We start from the raw sequence: 24,065 nt of genomic DNA on the forward strand, positions 1-24,065 counted from the left end.
TTATATGAATTATAAGATATCAAATTTTATGATTTCTTTGAAAAATTTTAAAGTTTAAGGGGATTTTGACTCAATTTATCAGATATCTCAAGATTATGTGTGTATTGTGTATTTCAAAAGTAGTTACCAATCACAATGCCTATCCTAGAGAGGTGGGGCACGAGTTATATTGGATCACACTCAAAAAAGCATCTTTTGTTCTCTAGTCCTCTCTTTTTTTTTTTATTAGAAAGAAAAAAAAAAGGGATTAATAAGATTCCTTAAACTTTTTGTTGAATTCTTCAAATTCCTTGGAGAATTAGTTCCTTGTTTTTCATGTGAATATAAATGTCAAATAGTTTGTGATGTGCCAACAAAGCCCGTTTAACTAAGGTAACCTGTACTCTTCGTGTCAGCCGACCTTCAAGAGAGTTTGCCTAACAACAGTCCATAGTGCAGGTCATGTTGGCCCGACAGAGAAGAGAAGCTAAGCCTGTTGAGCTTATTTTGCATTCTTTTTGATATGTTGCCACATAAGTAGCAGAACTTGGTGCAAAACATTTTTTAAGGATTGAGAAAATATTTAGTACACTTAGTTTATGAATGGACTTCTAGGGGGTCAATAATTAGAATTTGATCACTTCACCCATTAATTTTAGATCTGACTAATTGTAGCCTGCCTAAGTAAGTCCGTCTGATAACTATACAACTAATGTGCCACAAAAGACTATCAAAAGACTATACAACTATATTAACAGGTTTCTGCCAATATGGATCAACTCGTGCATCAGATTTAGACACAAAAGACTATCTCAGTCACCATCAAGCTCCCCACTTTGTGAGGGTCGACAAAATCATTTTCACCATCATGAAGAGAATGGTTTACAATTTAAATGTCGCATTAGTCAAAAGGTGCAATTTACTGTTGATATATTTTATAAAACACTGCCCTGTGCATCACAAGTGATTGTTTACAGGCTTTAGACCAAAACTAGAGCATCCGTTCAAAATGAAATTGTACTCTTTGCGGAATTTGGAATCATTTTCCTCGTAATCACTTTGGTCAAGCAGATAACATGTTCGCAATATAATCTGCTTCCATTTCGAAACACCAAGCATTCTAACAATCACAAAGCATAATTCCTAATATTACCTCAACTTTTCCCAAAAGCATGAGGAAACAAGCTTTGCGCAACAACTGTAAGTTCTGTAACAGTAATACCTAATTCATTTGAATGGATAAGTTCCCTGGAGAACGCCCCAGCTGTCGATGTTGCTTCAACTTATAATATCCCTTCTACAATATATAGCATACAAGCTTGCGGGGAAACAAGTTCTACTTGTGTTGTTCGAGATAAAAGATCTGAATCACAATGTGAACCGATCAAATAAAACTAAAAAACCAACTTCGAATTCAATAAATTATATATAGATAGATAGATAAAACCGTTGTGTATCAAAAAGGGGCAGTGATCTGAGAAAACAAAGCTTTGAAATCCTTTGTAGGTGTGCCAGCTCTCTCTGGCTTTGAGGCCAAGTCAAATGCCTTAAATTTGGCCTCCTCAAACTGTAGCGCCTGTTCATAATAAAAAAGGTGATACATTATGAGACATGATCAAAATAATCTTACAAACTAAAAGAGTGAATTCAGGTTAAAGGGTCTGTAGAGAAGAACAAGTGGGGCATATAGTTTCCAGTAAGCACAACTTATTATATATACCTGAATGCAGACTTCAGCAACATCGGCCCTAGTAATGGTCTTTGTTTCAGTCTGAAGAAGCTCATCATCTTTTCCAACTAGCAGTTCTCGGACACCACCTTCTTTGTCTTGCAAACCTCCTGCCCTGTACAATCACAAGATGCAAAGTCAAAAAGTCTAAAAACCGATCTAGAGTAGCAAGATAAACAAAAGCAAATATGAGAATCAGAGATTCAACAGTTTTCATCGTTGCATCAGTGAAATTATCTATCATATAGTTGTATTCATTTGCTTTTGAGAAGATTCAATGGTAAGAGTTTGAGACCACCATTGAAAGCCAAAGATTTCATTCCTCCAGAATCACCTAGATTTAGCAGATATTCCAAAACTTGGCAATCCAATTTTATTGACTCCATAGTAGTTTGTCAATACTACAATATACCTCAGTATCATGCTGCTATAATGGTGCAGAAAAACAAATTTATCGTGCAGGGTGTCACAGCCCCTGGCAATGAAAAAGTACCTTATAGTTCTCATCTATCACCTAAAACGTTTACAGGGACAAGGAAACTCTGGTGCTGAAAAAATATTTAATCTCAATAAGTTATTCTTTTCTTAGAACATAATTCCACACAACATGATTTACGTCTTATCCTTAACCTCTGAAGATATTTAAAATGTTATATGAATGCAACCCAAAAAATCCATTTATTATTTTGTATAATGTCTATTATGAAACAAAAATTGCTTTGTTATGATAAAGAACAGCAACATAGGTTGGACTACCTTATAATTGTGTATGCAACTCCTGAGTCAGCCAGATACTGTTCAGCCTTTCTCTTCCAGATCTGCATATACAGAAAATATAGTACTTAAAGGTGCACCCAGGCCTCAAAAATTTTCACAGGATCATCATGGCTCAAAAATAAAGACTCATTGCATAAAAGTCTTCAGTCAGGCCCAATAAAGCCCTCATGCTGACACTTTCTTTTTTTATTAACCCACATATGCCATTACCTTTATGTTTTCTTTAAATTTTCCAGTGGCCACTAATTCATATGCCTTGTAATATGTTCAGTGTCTTATAAGGCTAGATTATCTTGATTTTTCATTTTTAATATTCTGTATCCTAGAGGAATGAATTTATGCTTTGACTATTTGAAGGAGACACTTGTTAGTGCTTAATTATTTTGTTTTCAGTATTTTACAATATTCCACTCGAAAAGTTAAAACTAGCATTCTGATGATAAACAATTTGGGGTGAATGTTTAAATTAGTGGATGCTTACACCATTTAAAATACTTACACACACATATATTAGCTGGCGAGATATGTTTACCTATTATGATAGAGAAAAAGTGGCATCCTCATTAGTAACACTGCTTCAAGGGCAGTGATATTTTTTTCCCCCTCTTGGATACAAAATTGGCTCCCTCTGGACTGGACATTTCCATACTGGTACAATCAAGCAGGGTGAACTTTATAGTTTTTCATTTCAGGGTAAGGAGCATCAGATCACCTGGATTTGGTAAAAATAATGCAGGTAAACCAAAGGCATTCATGTTTATACAGATTTCATCCTGTTTACATGATGTTCATAGGATAGTTGATATCTTTGGCTTACAGAGGGATGAAGCTCTGCAGATCTTTGGGGGTTTCTTGTTAAGTTCTTGGATCCATTTTTCACCAGGTTGTAAATATGTAAAATGTGGGTCTGGGTTCTATGAGCACCACATGGTGAGGCCAAGAAGCTCTGCACGGCACAATGTTCTCTCCAAGTATGTCTTCAAGAGGCAATGCCAGATTCCTTCATATTCGCACTAGTACATCCTCAGTTAGACCTATCTTCTCAGTAACTCCAAAAGCAAATCTTCTTGGCGTCTTCTCAACAAAGTCTCCTTGTATATTACTTGAATAATCTCCTCAGAATACCCCCTTAGTTTCTCCCCTCAATTGAGAAGGCCCCTCGGCATTTCGCACCAATCATTATACCTCAAGCATCCTGAATCCCAATCAAAATCATAGGTCATCTCCCCTACTCAGCATTCTCAATGACCTCTAGATTGGATGTTAACCAATGTTTCATCAAGGTGCTTTGTCCTATCCAGATTTGACAATGTATGAAGACCCAATTTAACCAATCAGTGGAAGAGAGAAACTATAAGACAAAGAAACATTTTCCCTAAAATCTAACACTGATTGGGTTGTCCCTTGATGGAGGCACCACCTAGTCTACCTAGTGATGATTATGGCCCTTTAGGTTGCAACCCAGCCAGAGGTTACACTGTTCTAAGCAGCAACTGCATCCTACACCTTTTTGTCTAATCTATCAAATACCGCTCAAGGAACCTCTAGAGGGGTCCTCAAGTATCTAGGTGATTCTCATTACTTCCCATCAACCTTTTTGACATAAGCATCTTTGACTCACTTGAAACTTGTTGAAAAGATTACTCAATACGCATTTTAACTGACTTGTTTAAATATCTAGATCATATATTATTTAGAACCTAAATATCTGTACATCCAAAGCTTATGGCTTTGCTTTAATATACAATATTTGGCAACTGATTGTGACATTATGTGTGTTCATTTTTCCATTAAATATCATATAAGTTTTTCATGTTCAGTAGTTGTTGATATATATATATATATATATATGCATATACATGAAATTCATGAAACAGAAAAGCCAATAAAAGGATAGAGAGAAATAAATTACAAAAGAAATAAGGAAGGTACAGACCAAAATATTCCCGTTCCCCAAGCTGTTCAAGGGGTGGTTAGGATTTGTTCCTCCCATTGACCCAACAAGAACAATTTGCTTCACGTTTGCAGCTTTAGCTGTGCATATAGATATTGTATTTCAGCCCCATGCAGAAAGAAATAATAACATGGAGGAATTGAAATGGTATAAGAACCCACCAGCATCTATTTGATTCTTCTGCCCAATCCAGTCAACCTAACATGTAATCATGATCACTCAGTGCAAGGATATTACGAAAGCACACAAGCTAAAACCAGATCAAAAGGTTAGAACATGAAGTACTGTTCAGGATCCTTGAGAACAGGGTTTTTTTTTTTTTTTTTTTTTTTTTGGGGGGGGGGGGGGGGGGGGGGTGAGTTTACCTGTTCAGGGTATGCTCCATCTTCAAAATGGAACTCCGGCCTTCCACCTCTACTCAAATCAAACCCAGGCTTCATTTTTGGCACTGCACTTGTGAGAATTATAAGGGCATCAATTCCTTGGAATGCAGGAACAATGCTATCTGCATTCCTTATATCCCCAACAAAAACATCATCTGCACCCCCAATTTTCTCCTTGCTCTCCTCTGTCCTGACCAAACCTCTAGTAACGTACTGGTCTGTCCTTTCCTTCAACTTCTGATAAACAATTTGTCCTGCCAAAATCATATATAGGGCCAAATCATGGGGTGAGTTGGCCATTTAACAAGTATTCTACCTTGATTTGCACTATCAAGTATCAACAAGTGAATAACGTATGCTTATCTTTAAAGCATTGACATTGATAAACATAACAGGGTATTTCAATATTCTATCACTTAGCAGCAGGTAACAATACCTACCGAAAAACCAAAATTGGAAACAGTCCAACAAATTCCTAATAGAGCAGCAGTTCCAACATTATGTTGGCCCATCTGGTAGTGTTATTGTTGCATCTAATATCAGAACACTAAACATATCCATACAACTATAAATATCCTATTTACTAGCCTGCATGCCATAGCCTATCATTCTTTGTTGATTTAATATGTTCCTAAATATGGTTATACATATGGGTGTTTAAGCACTTTCTGAGTAATAGTATAGAGTCCAGAAATTGCATTGATCATAACTACAAGTTGCCAATTTTAGAGATGTAGAATCCCCACAGGCACAGCCACGCAATCAAAGGGCATAATCTAATGTGTCCAGTCCTGGCACTTTTGGTACATTAATTATAGGTCCAAAAACTTCAGAACAAGAGATTACCCTGCATTTAAGTTTCAATTCAATGTCATAGAAAGCTAGAAGTTAAAAGAGGGAGATGTGAGTGAAGTGTATCATTGTGGAGACGTCAGTAGCTAGAAGGATCTGTCCAGAGTAAGGCATAACAATTCCAGCCTAGAAGCACAAAACATTGTAAAAAGTTTCTCCAACCTTCACCTACATTCCTTGGACAATGTACCCCTTAATTATTTGTTTAAGAACAGAACACTCTTGACAGTTAAATGATACAGGTCAGTTGGGATCGAGCAGAAATTTTATATGGTTGATACCGCTTGTTGGGAAAATTCAGAATATCTAATACTACCTGTTGGGATTTTAGGGAGATAAGAGAAATAAAAAAAGGAATCAGACTTATGAAAGAGAGAAAAAAGAACACAAAAGTTTATTATTTGTTCTCCCAATAGATTTACATCCATATCCCTGAAGGGGATGAACCACTAATCGTCAAAGCTTTTGAATAGAAAAATATATAACCCCTCTCAACTCACACCACCCCAATAACTAAGTTGCATCTTCTATAACTCTAATTAATGAAGTGTGTTACACTATTACCTTATACGAAGAGGTCTATTTATAAATAACAACTCCCTTGGATTTCTTATTCCTACTTGAATTTGCTTTCCTATTTCTATTTTGAATTTGGAGAACTTGAAAAACTAATTTCCATCTGATGTGGGACTTGAAAAGTTATCTAACAAGGACTCCATCAGCATATATATCCATAGCTTAAACATGTGCATGATAAGGGTGTCCCTAGTATTTCTTGGAATGCACGAGGTTCTCCTATTTTGCAAAGGTTAGGAGATGATCATTGTTTACACATCCTTATTCTTATTCCATAAAGATGTTGTTTCCACAACTTGAACAATTGATGTTTTAGTCACAAAGGAGCAATAATATTGTTCTTTCAATAAGTATGATTATACTACTCAAGTCCTAGTGGGGGAGCAACTGAGGCTCACGAGACTCAAACATGAGACTTCTTCTATCTCACCACTGCTTCCACCTACCACTAGGCTACAACACCAGCAGTGAGCAGGGATGTAAATGGGTCCCCAATGAATTCCAATTAATCCCATTTAAAGTAAAAATCAGTATAAATATGAAATATAGCTATAAGGCTCATTTGAAAATTTATCAAAATAAGCATGTAAATAGGATCCCAATCCCATTTACATCCCTAGCGGTGAGCAATCTTATTATTGTTGTCAAGGGTTGTCTTCAAACACAAATAGAAGAAACCAACATCACTTTTAATATTTTTGATGTAAACAAATGCGTTTTTGTTGGAAAAAGAAAAGAGAGAATATCCCTGCTATCATATAGGTATATACCCCTAATATCATTCCTGATCAAACATACTTCATAGCTGTACTATGATCGAGGTTTTACATCAGAAATATCCCATTTTTCAGCAATGCAACCGCAAACTCCTTCCACACCCACATAGCACAGAGTTCTACCGAAACTGAATCTACACACAGACGTCTTCCACCTCCAATTTCATACCACACCTCCGCCAAATAATTCCAAAAACCCACATAAGGGAACACATCAAATTAAGCAAAATGACAAAAAACACGTCTATTTACTGGAATGCAATGAACGAAGAGTGGAGGAAACTGATTTAGTTACCAGTTCTACCACTGGCGCCGGTGAGGAGGACTGTGATTGGGCTGGAGTCCGCCATCGCTGATGAAGCAACTCGATATTTGCCGAAACCTTTTCCTGTAATTGGTGCTTAATTGTGGAGGAAATGGGTCTGAACAGAGGAAGTTGACGTTGGAGTCGGTGGTACCTAATAAATGGGCTTCCGCTTCCACCAAACAACATTTACCTGTATCTTCCTTGGTTGGTGTGCAATAAATAAATAAGTTCAATTTAATACATTGTCCCCTAATTGTTCGGATAATTGCATTTTATCCCGTTTAATTTGTGCAAAGAATTGTTTTAGGCTTTAACTTATTTTTAATATTCACATACTTATAACTACTTTTTAAAGAAATTAGCAACACCTTTTTACAAATTATCAACTACTTTTTTTTAAAATTATAAACTCTTAAAAATTAAAAAAATTTGTAATTTTTTAAAATTACAAACACTTTTTATATAAAAAAGTGTTTCTTTTTTAAAAACTATAAATGCATTTTACACATAGAAAAAATATTTATAATTTTTGAAAAGTCGTAATATTTTTAGAAGAAGTGTTATTAATTTTAAGAGTATTAAAATTGAGTATTAGTCTAACATTACTATTGTGCAAAACTTATTTAATTCTTGAGTCTTAAATGAAAGGTAATTTTTACTTAGATTTTTTTGTCTAGACAATTGTGCCAAATTTCTTGTGATTTAAAAATAGGGTAAATTTCACAAACCATCATTAATATTTCATCTGCTCTATTCTCAACCACTATGAAACCATTCTTTATTTTTTCATATTTATTATCTGATCTAATGACTAACATCTCAATTATTAGGACAATAAAGATGAGGTAGAGTTTACCAACAACCATTATTATTGATGGAAAAATAAAATCCAATGTCTCTTTCATTTTCTTTCTCATTCTTTCTCGAGTTCAAATGATCAAACTTAAGAAGTTTCAATTTATTCGAATCTTTTCTAGGTCCAAATCTTCTCAACCGTTTTGAGTTCAACTTGAACCCATTCTGATGTTTCAAACTTAGAAATGGATTTAATAAGCAATGGCAGAGGTGGCTAGCTAAGCACCATGTTCTATAACTTTTACTTTTTATTTATATTTACATTTTAGAAAGAATGATGGGATTTTAGGGACTTACAAAAAATTAAAAGTTGGTTGTTAACAACAAAAGACAAAATAATTCAGAGTCATAAAACTCAAGAGATATGTGTATTAAGTTAGTTGTAAAAGCAAAATAATTCATGATCATATATAACTCAAGGGAGGCATGTATTCATTTCAAAAATATAAGGAAGATAAGTACAACTTAAACAAATTTCAAAGATGATATATAAAATTTACCCTTAAAAGTATTCTTTTTAAGGGTTTTCTGATGTTTTTTCACAAAGACCCATACCATTACTAATATCATCACTAAAGAGTGAGAAAGTTGCATTCAAACTCTTCCTGTTTGGGTAATTTGCAAAGACACCTTACCATAAATGACTCAAACCACATAATTTAAATACAATTTACCTCTAAATGAACTTTATTTGGCAAACTTAGTGAAAGGTATGTAAAAATAAATAATTATTACCTTCCAATTATTTAATAATGACTATTGAGGTGGTGATGGTAGCTGGTTTGCATCTTGATGATGGGAAATTTGAAGTTCAAGTTCCTTTGTTCCTCAATATTGCACCTTATAAGGTTACTTGATTTAAGTTGAATGGGCTCGTGATGCTGCTATTGAAGGCTAACAAGATATTGTTAGGACTCTTAGATGGTACGTTGGTTGGTGTGGATCATGTTGTTTAAAAGTGTGATACACTTTTGGACACTATTTGATAAGTCGGGGCTAAATGGGCTCCTATAAGTGCATTACTATGAGATTGCCAAAGGTTATGCAAAATTTACACCAACCAGAGTGTCACTTAGATAACTGGCCTTACTTCTTCTTTTTTTTGAAAAAAAAGTATTAATATAAATTATTGAATTATAGCACCAACCCATAATAATTCAATTAGGTCAAATTATAAAGGAATTTGTTGACATTTTTAAATATGAAGTGATTTTTCAATTCCATTAGCTTTACTTTATGATATTTTTATTGTCTACATATACCTATCTTTAGACTGACTCCAACAACCCGTTATTCGGACTACCATTGCTAGATTATAGCGAAGAAACCCAAAATTGCAGCTCCAACAACGGTTGCACATCGCTAATTTGCTTCCCCAAATTTCTAGCAAAGCTCTTTTGAGTCGTCAATAGTGGTGACCCAAATTGCATCGCCATCTCCCCCCCCCCCCCAAAACAACCATCAATGGCGAAAAGAAGGATTGGCTAAAGAAAAGGACGAAATCAGTAAAACTCGACTTCAGGTCAAGCAACGATGACCCAAGTGACAAATGCCAACTCCAAATTGAGCAATAGGACCAGCGAAGGCTGTGGCGGCGATGACGACAACGACGAGCAGCAATGGCGACAAGTAGAAATAGTGACGACAACGACGACGTCTTCTTCGACAACGACAATGAGCAAATTAGGTTGGTTTGTGATTTTGATTTTTTTTTTTTGAATTGGATGAGTAATATTGTGTGTATTTGATTATTTTATATATTTAATTATTAATTTACGTATTTGATCATTGATTATGTATATTTAAAATAAATAAAATGAAAATTTATTAATAAATAAATAAAATAAAGAATTAAATAAAGAAGAGAATAAAGAGAGTCTTGTTGGAGTATACACGAAATTTGAGATAAAATTAAAATAAAATATAAATTATTTATAATATAATAAAGAATAAGATAAAGGATGCTGTGCTATTTGGGGAGTCTGCCTTAGTTCTATAAAATCTATAGAAAGTCAAAGATTCCTTACAACACAACTAAAAAGCACTCGCAAGTACCCTTAACAGGTGTCATGAGTCTTCCTAAATAAAAAGTCTTTTCCATCACAAATATGAAAGATAATATGAGGTATAATTTGTGGGTAATTAGAGAACAACTTTCTCCAATATTACAAGCAAAACTGTGTGATATCTTTATGGTCTAGTCTAGATATACCTATCTCTAGTTTGAAATTGATGAACTTATAAAATGATATAAAGCCCGTAAAAAAATTAGATTAAATTAAAAAAAATAAGGGTTTTGAAACAAAAGTTATATTCCAAGCATAAATTAAAGCAGTTTAGTGTGAAAGAAAATTTAGGACGTTCCTCCAACCAGCCCACCACCTTTGACCAACTCGTCGACACCATAACATCTCTTGAGGAAAGAAAATTAGGAATAGGATGTTTAATAATACTGGAAGCAAGAATATACAAGTCCAGTACGCATTGGAATTTGGACATATGGAGAGTAGTAGATAACAGCGATTTAACCAACTGTAGTCATCCTTCGAATGACAGATGCTTATTTTTGTAAGGCCTGTTTGATTGACATATATTTTGCCACCTTTTGAGTTAATTTCTGCACCTACAACTGAGGAATATTTTCCTAAAACCAATGGGTTCTTGTTCAATATGATCAGCCTTCCGTCCACAGTCCATCCTTCATCCTCTCTTTACCTGGCTGTTGCTGATTTAGCCTCAGCTTCCTGCAAATATATATAAACCAAGAGACATGGCACATGTCCTAATAAGACAATTAATGTGTCATCCAGCTCAATAATTTTGCACCAACCCTCCTCCAAGAAATGTCATCTCCACGGGGCATCAGCAACCTCAATGGATGAGCTCTATGTGGTTCAAGCTTGGTGGATAAACACCACCAAGCAAACCTCCTCCGTTATTTATTTATTTATTTATTTTTTTGTAACTTGATTTGTCATGGACCAACAAAAGGACAGAATTGGCCTAAACAATTATGTCCCTATAAAATATCAAGTTTTTATCTTATTGGGTGAGATCGATTACCTAAATTTTAATTTGTTAGTTATTTTTATTTGTTATTTTATGCTCTGTATAACCCTTATATATTATAATATCAATATTTTCACATAATATTGAACTATTTATTTACGAACTTGAAAGGAAGGCCGAGGGTCATTTTCAAGTTGATCCCACCCAGTTGTTTCTATGCGGAGAAGCATATATAATTGGTGACTAATAAACCCAAACATTTTGATTTAGAACATCATGACAACATCTCAACATCGTTTTGCAAGACAAACAGCATCCAAGTGATAAGGAAGTATGACACCACAGTTCCCTGTTGATGAATCGGCCTGAACATGACTGCAGAGACTAATAAGCCAAAAACAGAGGTAATTTGCAGGTTTACGGGAGACTTTGGCTTAGGAAATGAGATCTTTGATTTATTAATTAATTAATAATCACAAGAAGACATCTACATCAGACAGGAATTTGGGAAGAAGATCCTAACTTCTAAGCTGTCACGGATGTCTCCACCGCGACCTTGCCGGGGTAACTGACTTCAGGCATCTTGTCAGCGTCCCAGAGCTCTGGCAATGCTTCCCTAATATTGTGGATGCTTTCTAAGGCATAATCTGCCCCTTTAGGTCTGTGTGAAGTGCCAACCTGCATATACAATTGAATCAAGGAAAAGAAAAGGCATCGATTAGCTTCCAGATGGGATCATAATTGAATCATTAGTAGTTTGATCAGACAACAGTTTTCTTATTCTAGGAAGAAGTTGTTCAAGAACTTACCAGCACGGTATGCAGGCCAACACGCTTTCCTGATTGTATGTTTCGCACACTATCATCGAAGAATAGCTGAAACAGCAATATGGCAGTGAGTAAGCGAGAATAATATGTTAAGCCTTTATCCCACTATTCTGAGTTGGCCACATGATTTCTAAATCACTAGTTATTTATGGTCTTATCCTCTCTAAAGCCTTTATAACTTGAAATGACGAACTGGATGGGGTCTCACCGTTCTCTGGGGATTGATTTTGGCAATCCTGAGAGCTTGTTCAATGGCATCCTCTGATGGTTTGCAGAAAATTGGTGTTTTTGGCAATGCTGATCCTGGATTAGGCTGAGAAAAGTGGTCAATAATGTCAAAGATTTGGTTGCTACTTTTGGTAGCTGATGTTGGGCCCACAAACTTAACGTCATCTTCATCATCAGATACGGTGGTCTTGTGAATGGGATTCAGAGTTTCAAAGCAGATAATCCCTTCAAAACAGTCTTTCAGCCCAAGTCTACTCAGAACTTTAGCAGCATGCGCCCCGTCTGCATTTGTGAAGATCTAAAACGCAACGATTTTAAACAAAGATAGTAAGAAAACATAAGTCACAACCATATAGTCTTCAAAATGCTTCATGCTTGTCTAGATGACTTACAACTTTACGAATAGGCAAGCTAAGCAGAAGAGTTCTTAGAACAGGGTCGGGTTTTAGATTCTCATAAGGTAGTCTCCCATGAACAAAACTGCAAAAAGCAGGGAAATCGTCTATCAGAAGCAATCCAAAACAAAAAAAGACCTTAAAAAGGTACTGCTCAATGTGGAAATATTAAGGTTTCAAGGGGGACTTCCTCACCTGTGGTATTTATCGTAGTCAAAATCATACCCTATTGCCTGCAAATGACATAGAAAGAGAGCCAAAATTACAAATAATCCTTCCAGCATTATTGATACTTACACAAACAATTGAAGGAATCATATAGCCATACCCTAAGGCCTGCCATTGTTGTCCCATAATTCTTGTACAGTAGATTGCCCAAAGCTGGGATTTTCTCCTGCTCGATGTCAAGCTTCTCAACCATGTAATCTAAGAAAAAGCCACTCAGAAGTCTCAGAATAAACTATGAAAACCATAAATCAGAAAAAGAAGTGGCAACGGGGGAAGAGCGTAACGAATAGGAATTATTCCCCAAAGTTACCTTGAATGTTCTTGAGGCATCCAGCTGCCAAACCAGAACTAAGGGGATAGAGAGTATCATCTAAATCTACATGTTTGAAATTCAGAAAGTTAATTAAGATTGGTTGCAGATTCGTCAGTTTGGGAGTTTAACCATGTTTGTAAATAGAAAGAAAAACTTACCAAATAGAAGGCAGTCATATTTAGGCCTCTGAGCCTGCCTGTAAAGGTTCTCGTACTCCATTTTGTTCTATAAGAACTTCACAAAAGAAAGGAAGGAGGTTAGCATCATGGACCCTGAATTAAACCCACAAAATTCTGATCTGAAAATCAATCTTAATTATGAATCTAAATTTTTTCATTTCATGGCTTAAAATGAAAGGCCTTCGTGAATGGAACATTTATGGCCACCCCAACAAAAACCAGGATAGTGATTTGTTAAATTTGTGGAGGGAAAATCCACACCCACAACTTGCCATTCAACCAAGACAGGTGGACCAGTATCTTGAGATTTGATTTAGTTGAAATTGACAGACAAATTAATTGCAACTTCTTCTCCTTCCATAACATTGTAAAAGAACGCTAGGGTTCCAAAAACCCGCCCGGGGGGGGGGGCAATGAGAACCGCCTGAATTTGAAATGCATACAAATTCATCCATCAAGACACCAAACACCCTCTCCTCGACCTCCGATTAAAACCGTAAATCCTCTCCATTTTCACAAGTCGAACCATAAAAGAGAGGCCCAAAGAAAATTCTCAAATCATAAACATAAGGCGGAATGGAAGAAGAGAAGAAGAGAGGAGAGAGAAGGCAAGCGGAACCTACCAAAATTCAAGAGAAAGAAGGCTCTGGAGAGAGAGAGTTCTCTAGAGAGAGAAAGTGGCGGAATGAGAACGAACAGAGCAGGCGATTTGGGGGGGGGGGGGGGGCGCGGCGGGGGCGAGAGAGAGGGAGAAGGCGCTACGCAATGTAGGATCGCACAACGCAGGGGAGAGGGGGAAGGAAGAAGGGGCTAGCGATTCATTTAAATACACAACCGTTGAGTTCTTTCCTTCCACACAAAATTAAATTAAAAAAAATGAATTTTAATAAATAGTTGGCACTAAAGTGAGTTTTTAGTCCGTGCTTTGAAGGGTTCCCCATCCGCACTTGAATTACGAATTTGCCCCGGGTTAGGATGGCGAGTGCTTGCCAGGGACGTATGGGGGTTCAATAATTTGACCACGTGGCACGATAAAACACTGGCGTGACCATTTTGCCTTCTACAAAGACCGTGATGCCCTTCCCATGGGAATACAAATTTGTCCTCTTCGAAGTTTGAAGCGGGTTTGGATATTGGTTAATTGACATTTTCTCACCATCTAGTATACAATTTAAAATTTATACGTTACTATTGGTTATATTTTTTAATTATATATATATATTTTAAAATTTCAGTTGCTAGAGATGATTGAAGAATTTGAAATATAAATATTTTAAATGACTATCGAATTGTAATACAGTGAGTGATAGATTATAACATGGGTGAACTCAGAATTTTAGTATTGAATCTGGTGAATTTTATTATCTTCTTAGTAAGTCTCGAGAGGCATATATTAATTATAAAAATTAAGAATATTTAATAAAAAGCCCTAGAAGTTTTGAAATTATTTTTTTATTTTTATTGTTGGGGGTTTAATAGGTAAGTGAATTCCTTGGGTGGGTGGGTGCGTCGGTAGGTATATTGGGAGATGGGGCCTTGAGAGAGAGGGAGGGAGGGGGGGGTGTATTGGAGAGGACAGATCCGGATATTCGGTTTGCTAGAGGGAGAGGAAGAGGAGATCAGGTCCGGACGTGTGATGCATGTGCACATGATTTCAACTTGGCGGGTCTTTATTTATTTATTTTTTAGATTACTGTCTCTATCTTGGCGATCTCTACCATCCCTATTTTTAGAGTTATATTAAAAAAATAAATCAAAAATATGTCTGAATACAGGGTGATAAGTCTTGACATCAGTAATGTTACTCCTAATCTCTTCATCTAAAATGAAATATTTTATTTCTTTCAAGAATTGAATTCACATTGAGAGTCCTCAGACAAACAAACTTTCAGGCTGTCATTTTGCCACTTGACTATGCCCATCGGGGCTTGGCAGGTCTTTGTTTTATTTCGTAGAAGAAGAAGCCAATGGCATCTTGCCTTTGTCGTAAAAATGAAATTGGGTTCCAACTTCATTTAGAATAATACCATACTAACAGTCCCTATTTATATATATTCCCCTTTCCAACTTCAACTTCACCTAACCAACCAACCACACCCGTGCCTCTGGTTTATTTTATTATTTTTTTTTTTTTTTTAATATAAAATCACCCTTAATCCCATATTATAATTAGTTTCTGTCTACAAAACCCACAATCACTAGTCGGCCCTAGTTGACGAGGGGACAGTATATATATACCATTGTATCAGCAAGAGCATGAGTTGGCCATCACCATAATGGAAAGGAGGGGTGTGAAAGGACCCTTCAAGTTTAGCTTTAACGAGGGAAAAGGGACTAGTTTGGTTGTGTAGGTGTACTAGCTCACATAACTTTTGCATAGTTTTGTTGTGTTTTGGGGCAGGGAAGGCTGCTTTCCAGCTAAGAAGAATAGGAAGGCAGAGTTGGATGATCCAAATTTACGATTACAGCCGGGGGGGGGGGGGGGGGGGGGGGGAAACGCACCTCACCCATTTATGACAACTATCTTGGCTGGCAGGCAGGCACGCTTGTTGAGAGCGTGGTTGATCTTAGAATAATGTCAAATAATAATAATAATAATTCTATGATGAGAGAGCCAAAGAAAGCAATCATTTACATGGGTACGGGACTGAGACGTCTGTGTCTAAGGCAAGGCTTGTATGATATATATATATATATATATGCAACGGTATCTATCTACCACTTACAAGTTCGGCTTCAATAATTAACAATGAAAAATCTTGCATTATTGGTCCTTCATTCTCATCCCCTTCTTGTTCGCCTCTCCTTTTCTTTTTTTTTTCTTTTTTTAATCATATCAATAAAAATCTCTCCGAAAACATGTGTTTTGAGGTTAGAGATGCATATATAGCTTCGAACATTGTGCATGATTGTCGTCTCTCTCTCTCTCTCTCTTTCTCTATATATGTCGCTGCCACTTCCAGCAGGTACATTGGAACGATTTCATGGAATATAATATGTGATTAATTAATGAACAGATTAATGCGTAGTGTGTGTGAGATGGGTGGCCGTGTACAAATTCTTATTTTTTTTTTTTAATTAAAGTGGGGACAATAATTGGATCGCAAAATTAAATGTATGTATAATATATATATATATGATTGAGGCTAGTACAAATAAACAATCCTTGAAAGAGAGTATCGAATAAAAAAATAAGTATCAAATTGTTATCAAGCAAAGAGAGTTGCGTACTTGAAAGGAACTCACCAATGTTACGTTGGTTGAAAGGATCATCTCCTCGTCCTCCTCCTCAATTATTTCAAAATTTTGAAGCATAGGCTGCCCTTGACCGTGACCCTGACCCCAAATATTAGTATAATTAGCACTACTAATTAACGTGACCTCTATTTTATTTTCCAGCAAGTCAGGTCGGTTGACTGCGAGTGTGACATTAATCCTAATTTTTGAAACATATAATATGTTTAGTAAGCACCGCCTGAATGCAGGAAAATACGATTAATGCCGGAGCGCTTATATCACCCACAGTCAATAACATTAATATACTTTAATATAGAATTAAAGTAAAATACACTTTTATAATTAATTATAAAAAATGCTAGAAAATATCTATCAAAGTAGTGGTTGGCTGAAGAAAATATCTCGTGGCCAAAGTACTTGCAATGCGTGACAATTATTGAAGCGTACATAGTGACACGTGGAACATTTTCGAGCACAATTGCTTAAATTTATATAAAATTCTAGACAGCATATTAAGGACGGTGATTAAAGTGTAACTTTGCCCTAAATTGAATCATCATCCTCTCAAAAACAAATAAATATCTCTTGACGTAATAGTAAAATATTAAGAGAATAATAAAAATATCGAAAGTTCAAATGTTTATGAAGATAGGGTCATGTGTCTTGTCGCCCTTCTAAAAGTTTCGTTCACACTACGTAAAAGGGAATTTATAGAAAGAGCAGTCATCTTTCAAAAATTTACTTCGAATATGTATAAATTGTAACTAGATATGAATTTATTTGGAAGAAAAAATAAATTGTGTTTAGTTTGGGTGCACATCCGGACTCAAGTCACCCAACTTAATCTGCTCTGCACACAAGACATGTATAGGCTGGCCGCTCAGCTGATCTACAAATGAGGTTTCCACTGTTGGGGGATTTGAAGCACCATCATGCTACGGCGCCGCAATCTAAAAGTTCGCCGCCACCAATTGGCGTTGCCCAAAAAGATTTATCAATGTTCAAGTCGTCTAGATATTGAAATGTTCTAACTTTAACCTATTGTCACATGTAGATTCCAACTACTCCATTTAGCTTCGTGTCTATTTCAATGATTTCACCTCAAATCTTTTATAACTTTTATTTATTGATATTTCAAAAAAACAATTATTATTGTGAAGTGGACACGATATGTACAACAACGTCAATATAAAGTTGGTCACGTCAATACTTTAAAGTGTGATTTCTTTGTTAATATAAAGTCTTGATCTTTATGTTATAATTGTGATCTAAAATTTAAATTTGATTATGATTAAGATTTCAACTTTGATTGTAATGAAAACGTCAAATTTAACTATAATTGTAATTTATCTTTAATTGAAAACTTATTTTCGTGGTTAATTTTCTGATCATAATATAATTTCTTGTATTCATCTACAAATAATGTTAGGTCTATAAATAGACGTCTAATATACTAGAATTATAACAGCTATATGATTATCATTGTACTAATATCATCATAGTGATATTTTTTTTTCTCCATAGTTTTTCCTTCTTTGAATTTTTCACATTAAGTTCTATATTTATTTATGTGATTGATAGTTTGATTATGGTTTATTTTCATCCTAAATTCTAATAAACTAGTATTAGAGTTATTAGATCAAACCATTAACTTTTGGCAGATCTGAGCAATTGGATCTACAATCATTTATCATCTTTCACAGCTATGCTTTATAGGTACCATAACCACTATCGTCGTCAACCATCATCACCTCTGCTCTGTTGACCACCCCGTTGCTCGTCGTCATTGACCACCGTTGACCATTTTCTAGTCATCGGCTGCTACAGTTGGTTGTTTGGTTGCCTGTTACCATGTCTTCTCTTTGCTTGCAACCATTAGTCACTTGTACCGCAATCATTGATCATCTCATTCATCATCGTGACCGTCTGACACTGTCGATCGCCTTTGGTTGTCACCTTTAGTGGTCTCGAACGTTTTCCATCACGATTGTCAGTCTTTTCTATCGCTACAGTCTGATTAATGATTCATCTTTTGTCATTTTCAGTTCGCCTTCACCATATCTTCCTTTATCGCAGCCGTCATTCGCCTCTGCCTTCGTTGATAGCCTACCACCATGACCTCTGGCAGCCTACACTTCCGTTGTCGTTGATGATTACCTTGCAACCTACGCCATTGATAAAGCCTTCCAAGCTTTGCCCATATCCAAATTGGATTTGCCTAGATTTGATTCACTCAAGACTAGAATCGACTCACCAGATATGCCCAGCCCAGATCTACAATGCTAATTTGTTTTCCATTAAGTTTTTCACTTATTGGTTTTTTATACAGTTTGGCGTTATTTTATCTTCGCAATGATACTTAGAAATATGATATTCTATTGCTGGACTGAAATATTAGATTTTCAAAGGAAAATGTGAGCAATTTTAACAAATGAATTTAGATAATGTGAGTACTCTTGATTTAAATAGGTAAAAGTACATTAGTGAATGTGGAGTCATTAAGGCCGATAAAAATATGCTGAGATAGATCTTATTGCCTATATTTTGAGTGTGATTGAAGACATCTGAGTGTTATGTGGATTTGGTTAATATTCATCATGAAAATTAATTTTTCATAATTTTGCTAAAAAACAATTATGAATAATTCTATATTTGAATTTCGGTGTCAAGATAAAATTTGTTATAATTATGAATAAAGACCATGTTACTTGTACACTCAACCCTATACTTTGGGTTACACCTAGGCACACAAATGACCAAAATGCCCTCACAAAAATTACAAATTTGCCTCCATTGGGCTTGGTTGCCTTCTCTTTCATGTCTTTCCCCTTCTTTCCACGGTCGTTCGCTGTAATCGCTAGTTGCTGCCTTCTTCTTTCGCCTCGCTTCGCGCCAACTGCTGCCTCGCCTCACCTATAGCGATGATAGGTGCCAAGTGAGGCGACACAACAATCGACGTGAAGCGAGACCAGGAGAGGAAGGCGACAATCGACAATTGCAACATGCAACTGTGAGAAGAAAGGGAAAAAGATAAGAGATGAGGTAACCAAGGGCATGAGAAATAAATTTATAATTTTTGTGAGAGTATTTTGATCATTCGTGCACTTGGATGTAATCTAAGGTGTGACCTTTTCCTATGAATAATTAGAGTTATTTGTGGGTACAATATTTATGAGATGCAAGTGCAATGACATCTTTCCAACCATTTCATTAATTGTCTTGGAAAGTAGCTCTAATTATTGTACTAGAAAGGTGGTTGGTTTGAGATGTGCATATTAATGTTAAAAAAAGAAAAAAAAATTAAAAAAAATTGTTATCTACGCATGATAATTATAGTTTAGTTTTTTTTTAGACAAAATAATAAATAAAATAAGACTTGATGTAATAATAAATAAGATATTCATAATTAATTATAATTTAAGGTCTTAATGTTAAACCTCGTCAACAAAATTTGTTTTGTAGATAAAAATTATATAAAAGAGGATTTTAGGAAAATTAAAAAAGTTTTGGTAACAAAAAAATGCGTTGTTTGCTTAATAATAGTATAGATATTGAATGATAAGTTTTTAAATGAAGATTTATTTGATGACAGTTAGAAGTTGCATAGTAGTTAATTTTTGTAAGCAGAATTCAATGTAGTGACAAAATGAGTTTACTTTAAATTAAAGATTAGGTGGGCCGGTACCAAACATGGTATATCTATATATAAATATAATAAAATAAATATATAAGGATAACATCACAATCTTAGGCTAGATTATCCATGCCAAAATCAAACAAAACGTGACAAGATTTGCAAAAATATATGAAAACCAATGAATGCAAAGGACAATGCCCATAGAATTTACCCAAAAAGTTGGTAAATTTTGTAGGGCTTTCTTCTCTTTTTCTACATAGAAAAGGAAGTCTTTTTTGGCATTGTTATGAACAAGGACAACCACCTCTAAATACATGAAAATTTATGTATGAATTTGTTGTCAAATAAATTTGAACCCAAATAAAAAAAAAATACATTATTATAATCATAACCTTCCGGCCATACCACCACCACCAAGATATCCAAAATTTTGAGAAAACAAACTTTATTTTTTTTGGCCAAATACCATGTACTTATATATATATATTTTTTTATTTAAATACTCAAACTTTTATTGTTTCAAAAATACCCATGACCTATACAATTTTAAGACAATTGCTGGTGCATGGAGACAGGTGCTTAGGGATATGATTTGTTACCCTCGTACCGTTGCTGATGAGGTGAACGTCTTATGTGGTCTATTATTAGTGTGACAACAAAGTCCTTGACTAAGACATAATGATTAATCAAGGAACTGTTTTCTAAGGTGTCATTTGTTGTATCCTGAAAACTACGATAATAGAATTTGTAATGAGGAATATTGGAGCCGAGGCAAAGCAAGGTGGATAGTTGGCAAGAGTCTGCCGATGGAGATGGGCGTCGGGTAAGTTCGGTCCTCGATGTACTGGCTGGGGTCGTAGGTGGACCTCCAAGGTGTAACACCCCCTCTCCTAGAACTGCCCGAGAAGAGGTGCTACTGGGGATAATAAAATAAACTGACTGATAACTGAATTCTGATACCAATATTGTATATATCAATTAACTGTAATAAGACTCTGAGTCAACAAAAACTGAAATCATAATTGCATCTAAGGAAATTCCCTAAACTGGAAAATAAAATGAATCTAAACTGATCAAGCACTAACTAATAAACTAACAACTCCCAGACATCTTTGGTCTTGAGCGGCTCCACGTACACACACTACTGGACACTGCTGCTAGGCCCCACATCTGGTACTCCCCCACTAGGACCTGGAATGGTGAAGAGTACAAGGTGAGCTACAAAGCTTAGCAAGTAATAAACTAGAAAGAATAACTGAAGCTGAATCGAAGAGTATCGATACTGGTAAAAATACTTACTGAACTTGTACTGAGAGATATAATAATCACTGGATGACATTTATAAGATGTAATGCACATAAGCTGTAAACTAAATGCAGGTATGCAACTTTGGCCCATAGGCCCACATAACTATAACACATACCTGACTGATTTGAGTCCTGCAAACATAAAAACTGTAAGCACATACTTTGGGCAATATGCCCCTAGCTCCCTGGTCGACATCAGGCGAGCAACTCATAACTGAGATATAATTGTACTGATACTAGTGGGATTCCCGCGGACAAGCCGCCTGGCGCGCATAATGCAATGCTCATATAAATGCTGGCACACGATATGTAGTGTTCCACATAAGTCATGCTCAATGCTCACACAATGTGTATGCACATAATCTCAAAAAATAATGCTGACCATGTCATAATGAACTGCTAAACATGGTATATGATTTTTACTAGAAATATTGAGATTCAAATATTCTGAAATTTCTAAGTATAGGCTCAGCATATTGGATTTTATCATATCTTGGCATAAAAATTCAATATTTGAATAATTGAATATTCATATTAAATTCAAGACTTGAATCAAGAGTTTATTGGAAACTATTTGGATGCCATTTGATACTATTTGGATGATTGAGAAAGTCTAAGGAAGCAATTTAAATGAAAAGGCAGCCATTTGAATGAAAGAAAAGGATTTCAGCAAGCTCATTCGAATGGTAGAAAACTCATTCGAATGACAGAGACTCATTCGAATGACAGAAGGCTCATTCGAATGATAGATGATATTCAAAGGCTATTCGGATCTGATCTGGGACTCATTCGAATGACTCTCAAATTCATTCGAATGAATTTTGAAAATTTCCAACATTTGAACTGGCAAAACTCGACTCATTCGAATGCAACAGTAACTTTATTCGAATCAATTTGAAGATCATTCGAATGACAAGAAGGCTCATTCGAATGCTAAGCTATACAAAGCAACAACTTACTCACATCTTCAAGGGCTCATTCGAATGACAACAAGGCTCATTCGAATGACAGTCTAAAAACCTCAAAAATTCATACGAATGATACGATATCTCAGGACTCATTCGAATGACAAGGAATTCATTCGAATGACTGATACATTATAAGGGAAAAACATTACGATAACACTGAAACTTATTCGGATGCTTTGAAATTCATTCGAATGACACAAGACTTATTCGAATGACTGGAATCTTAACAGATATAAAGCTTAGGATAACAGAGATCATAACTTGAATCAAAACTTAGCTTCACTACACCATTCCAAAAGAAATCTTGGGAGAACAATCCCAATTGATATATAAACAACTTGAGGGATGTTTTACTGATCATAACCAATGTAAACATTGCAAGGAACATGCATGAACTGGCTGATACTCACTGTTCGCATGTAAATACATATATAAACATGCACTGAACTGATATAACTCACTGTAACGCACATATATATATATACATGCACTGGAACTGATTCAATTCTGGAAATCTAATATCAACTAAATCAAGACCTGTAAGAAAAGATTACAGGGAACTGATACTTGCCTTATGATCTTCTTGATCGACTTAATGATCTCACGAGAGCCCCCTATGCAAAACTTGAACTCACTGATTGCTTCTTGGCTCTCTGCTCTTGCGGCGTGAAGAACATACGACTTATGAAACTATATATACACTGATCTAAGAAGCCCTAACGCCATAACTCATTCTCCTATTATAACTAGGAGTCTTTCAATCCGAATCCTCCTCACGGCTGGGTTAATTAATCCCTTAAACGAAATAACTTTATTTAATAATTAAATGCTAATATCAAATCCTTAAATGACCAACACGTCCTTGGATTTAATCTTCTCAATAATTAAATATAATTAAATGCTATTTTCTCAATTAAATCTCTAAATTGCCACATTAACAATTAATTGGAAAAAATTCTCCAAACAAAACTAATTAAGAAATTCAATAATTTCTAAATAAAAATCTAAACCCTCTAATGGGTCGTTACACAAGGGCACTTTCGGTAGTGGGTTTCTTCATTAGACGGTGGTCTTTAGGGCACCCAAGGCGTAACTGCACTCACAAGAACAAGTAAGAGGCATGAGGGGATTCCTTACTCTCGTATGCCCTCTAATGCTTAAGTTAGTACAAGTAGGAAAGAAGTGCAACAGACAAGTAAAGCATGCTATCATTGAATAGAGAATAATCGTACCTTCTCAGCGAGAAAAGGTTAATCTTGGCATGGTTACAAGTAACTGGGGATGGACATGCACGTTAGTAGCAATCGGACAAGCTTAAGAAGAATCCCCCCGAAGGGTCAGTCAACCTAGGGAGCCCTCTGGGAGAAGATGGGCCTCGCGACGGGCTGTTGAAATAGGTTATTGGCCTATAGGCGGCCTGTCCAGATTACTGGTAAGTACGCGATCATCATATAACACCTTAGCCATGGCCATAACATAAGCTTGTGGTATTACCTACAAAATACTAACGTACGCACATTATACTGTTAGCCACTGGTATCAAAGGGTG

The 24,065-nt window shown here is 35.7% G+C and overlaps 2 protein-coding genes across 2 annotated transcripts; both read right to left on the bottom strand.

The window, feature by feature from the left end:
* Window positions 1-1,180: 1,180 nt before the first annotated feature.
* LOC127789232 (uncharacterized protein At2g37660, chloroplastic) lies at window positions 1,181-7,507 on the bottom strand. Its single transcript, XM_052318063.1, has 7 exons — window positions 7,322-7,507; window positions 4,805-5,076; window positions 4,601-4,637; window positions 4,422-4,519; window positions 2,465-2,526; window positions 1,700-1,823; window positions 1,181-1,555 (listed from the first exon to the last, which is right to left on the bottom strand). The coding sequence occupies exons 1-7, from the start codon at window positions 7,374-7,376 to the stop codon at window positions 1,436-1,438; spliced, it is 768 nt and encodes a 255-aa protein (XP_052174023.1). The 5' UTR covers window positions 7,377-7,507; the 3' UTR covers window positions 1,181-1,435.
* A 4,124-nt stretch (window positions 7,508-11,631) lies between these two features.
* Window positions 11,632-14,171, bottom strand: LOC127789352 (uncharacterized protein C24B11.05). The gene is made up of 9 exons (XM_052318324.1): window positions 13,991-14,171; window positions 13,347-13,422; window positions 13,186-13,251; window positions 12,976-13,073; window positions 12,843-12,880; window positions 12,645-12,732; window positions 12,233-12,550; window positions 12,007-12,072; window positions 11,632-11,875 (listed from the first exon to the last, which is right to left on the bottom strand). Exons 2-9 carry the CDS (start codon window positions 13,405-13,407, stop codon window positions 11,723-11,725), a joined length of 888 nt encoding a protein of 295 aa, XP_052174284.1. The 5' UTR covers window positions 13,408-13,422; window positions 13,991-14,171; the 3' UTR covers window positions 11,632-11,722.
* Window positions 14,172-24,065: the final 9,894 nt, after the last annotated feature.

The sequence above is a fragment of the Diospyros lotus genome, chromosome 13, assembly GCF_014633365.1.
Source record: "Diospyros lotus cultivar Yz01 chromosome 13, ASM1463336v1, whole genome shotgun sequence".
Taxonomy (NCBI): Eukaryota; Viridiplantae; Streptophyta; class Magnoliopsida; order Ericales; family Ebenaceae; genus Diospyros; species Diospyros lotus.

Coding starts and splice junctions, on each gene's coding strand:
- LOC127789232 (XM_052318063.1), bottom strand. CDS start 7,376: ATGGCGGACTCCAGCCCAATCACAGTCCTCCTCACCGGCGCCAGTGGT. Junction 4,520..4,600: donor GAAGAATCAAATAGATGCTG/GTGGGTTCTTAT, acceptor CTATATGCACAG/CTAAAGCTGCAAACGTGAAG. Junction 1,556..1,699: donor TTGCTGAAGTCTGCATTCAG/GTATATATAATA, acceptor TATTATGAACAG/GCGCTACAGTTTGAGGAGGC.
- LOC127789352 (XM_052318324.1), bottom strand. CDS start 13,407: ATGGAGTACGAGAACCTTTACAGGCAGGCTCAGAGGCCTAAATATGAC. Junction 12,881..12,975: donor CAACAATGGCAGGCCTTAGG/GTATGGCTATAT, acceptor TGTCATTTGCAG/GCAATAGGGTATGATTTTGA. Junction 12,733..12,842: donor GACTACGATAAATACCACAG/GTGAGGAAGTCC, acceptor TGCTTTTTGCAG/TTTTGTTCATGGGAGACTAC.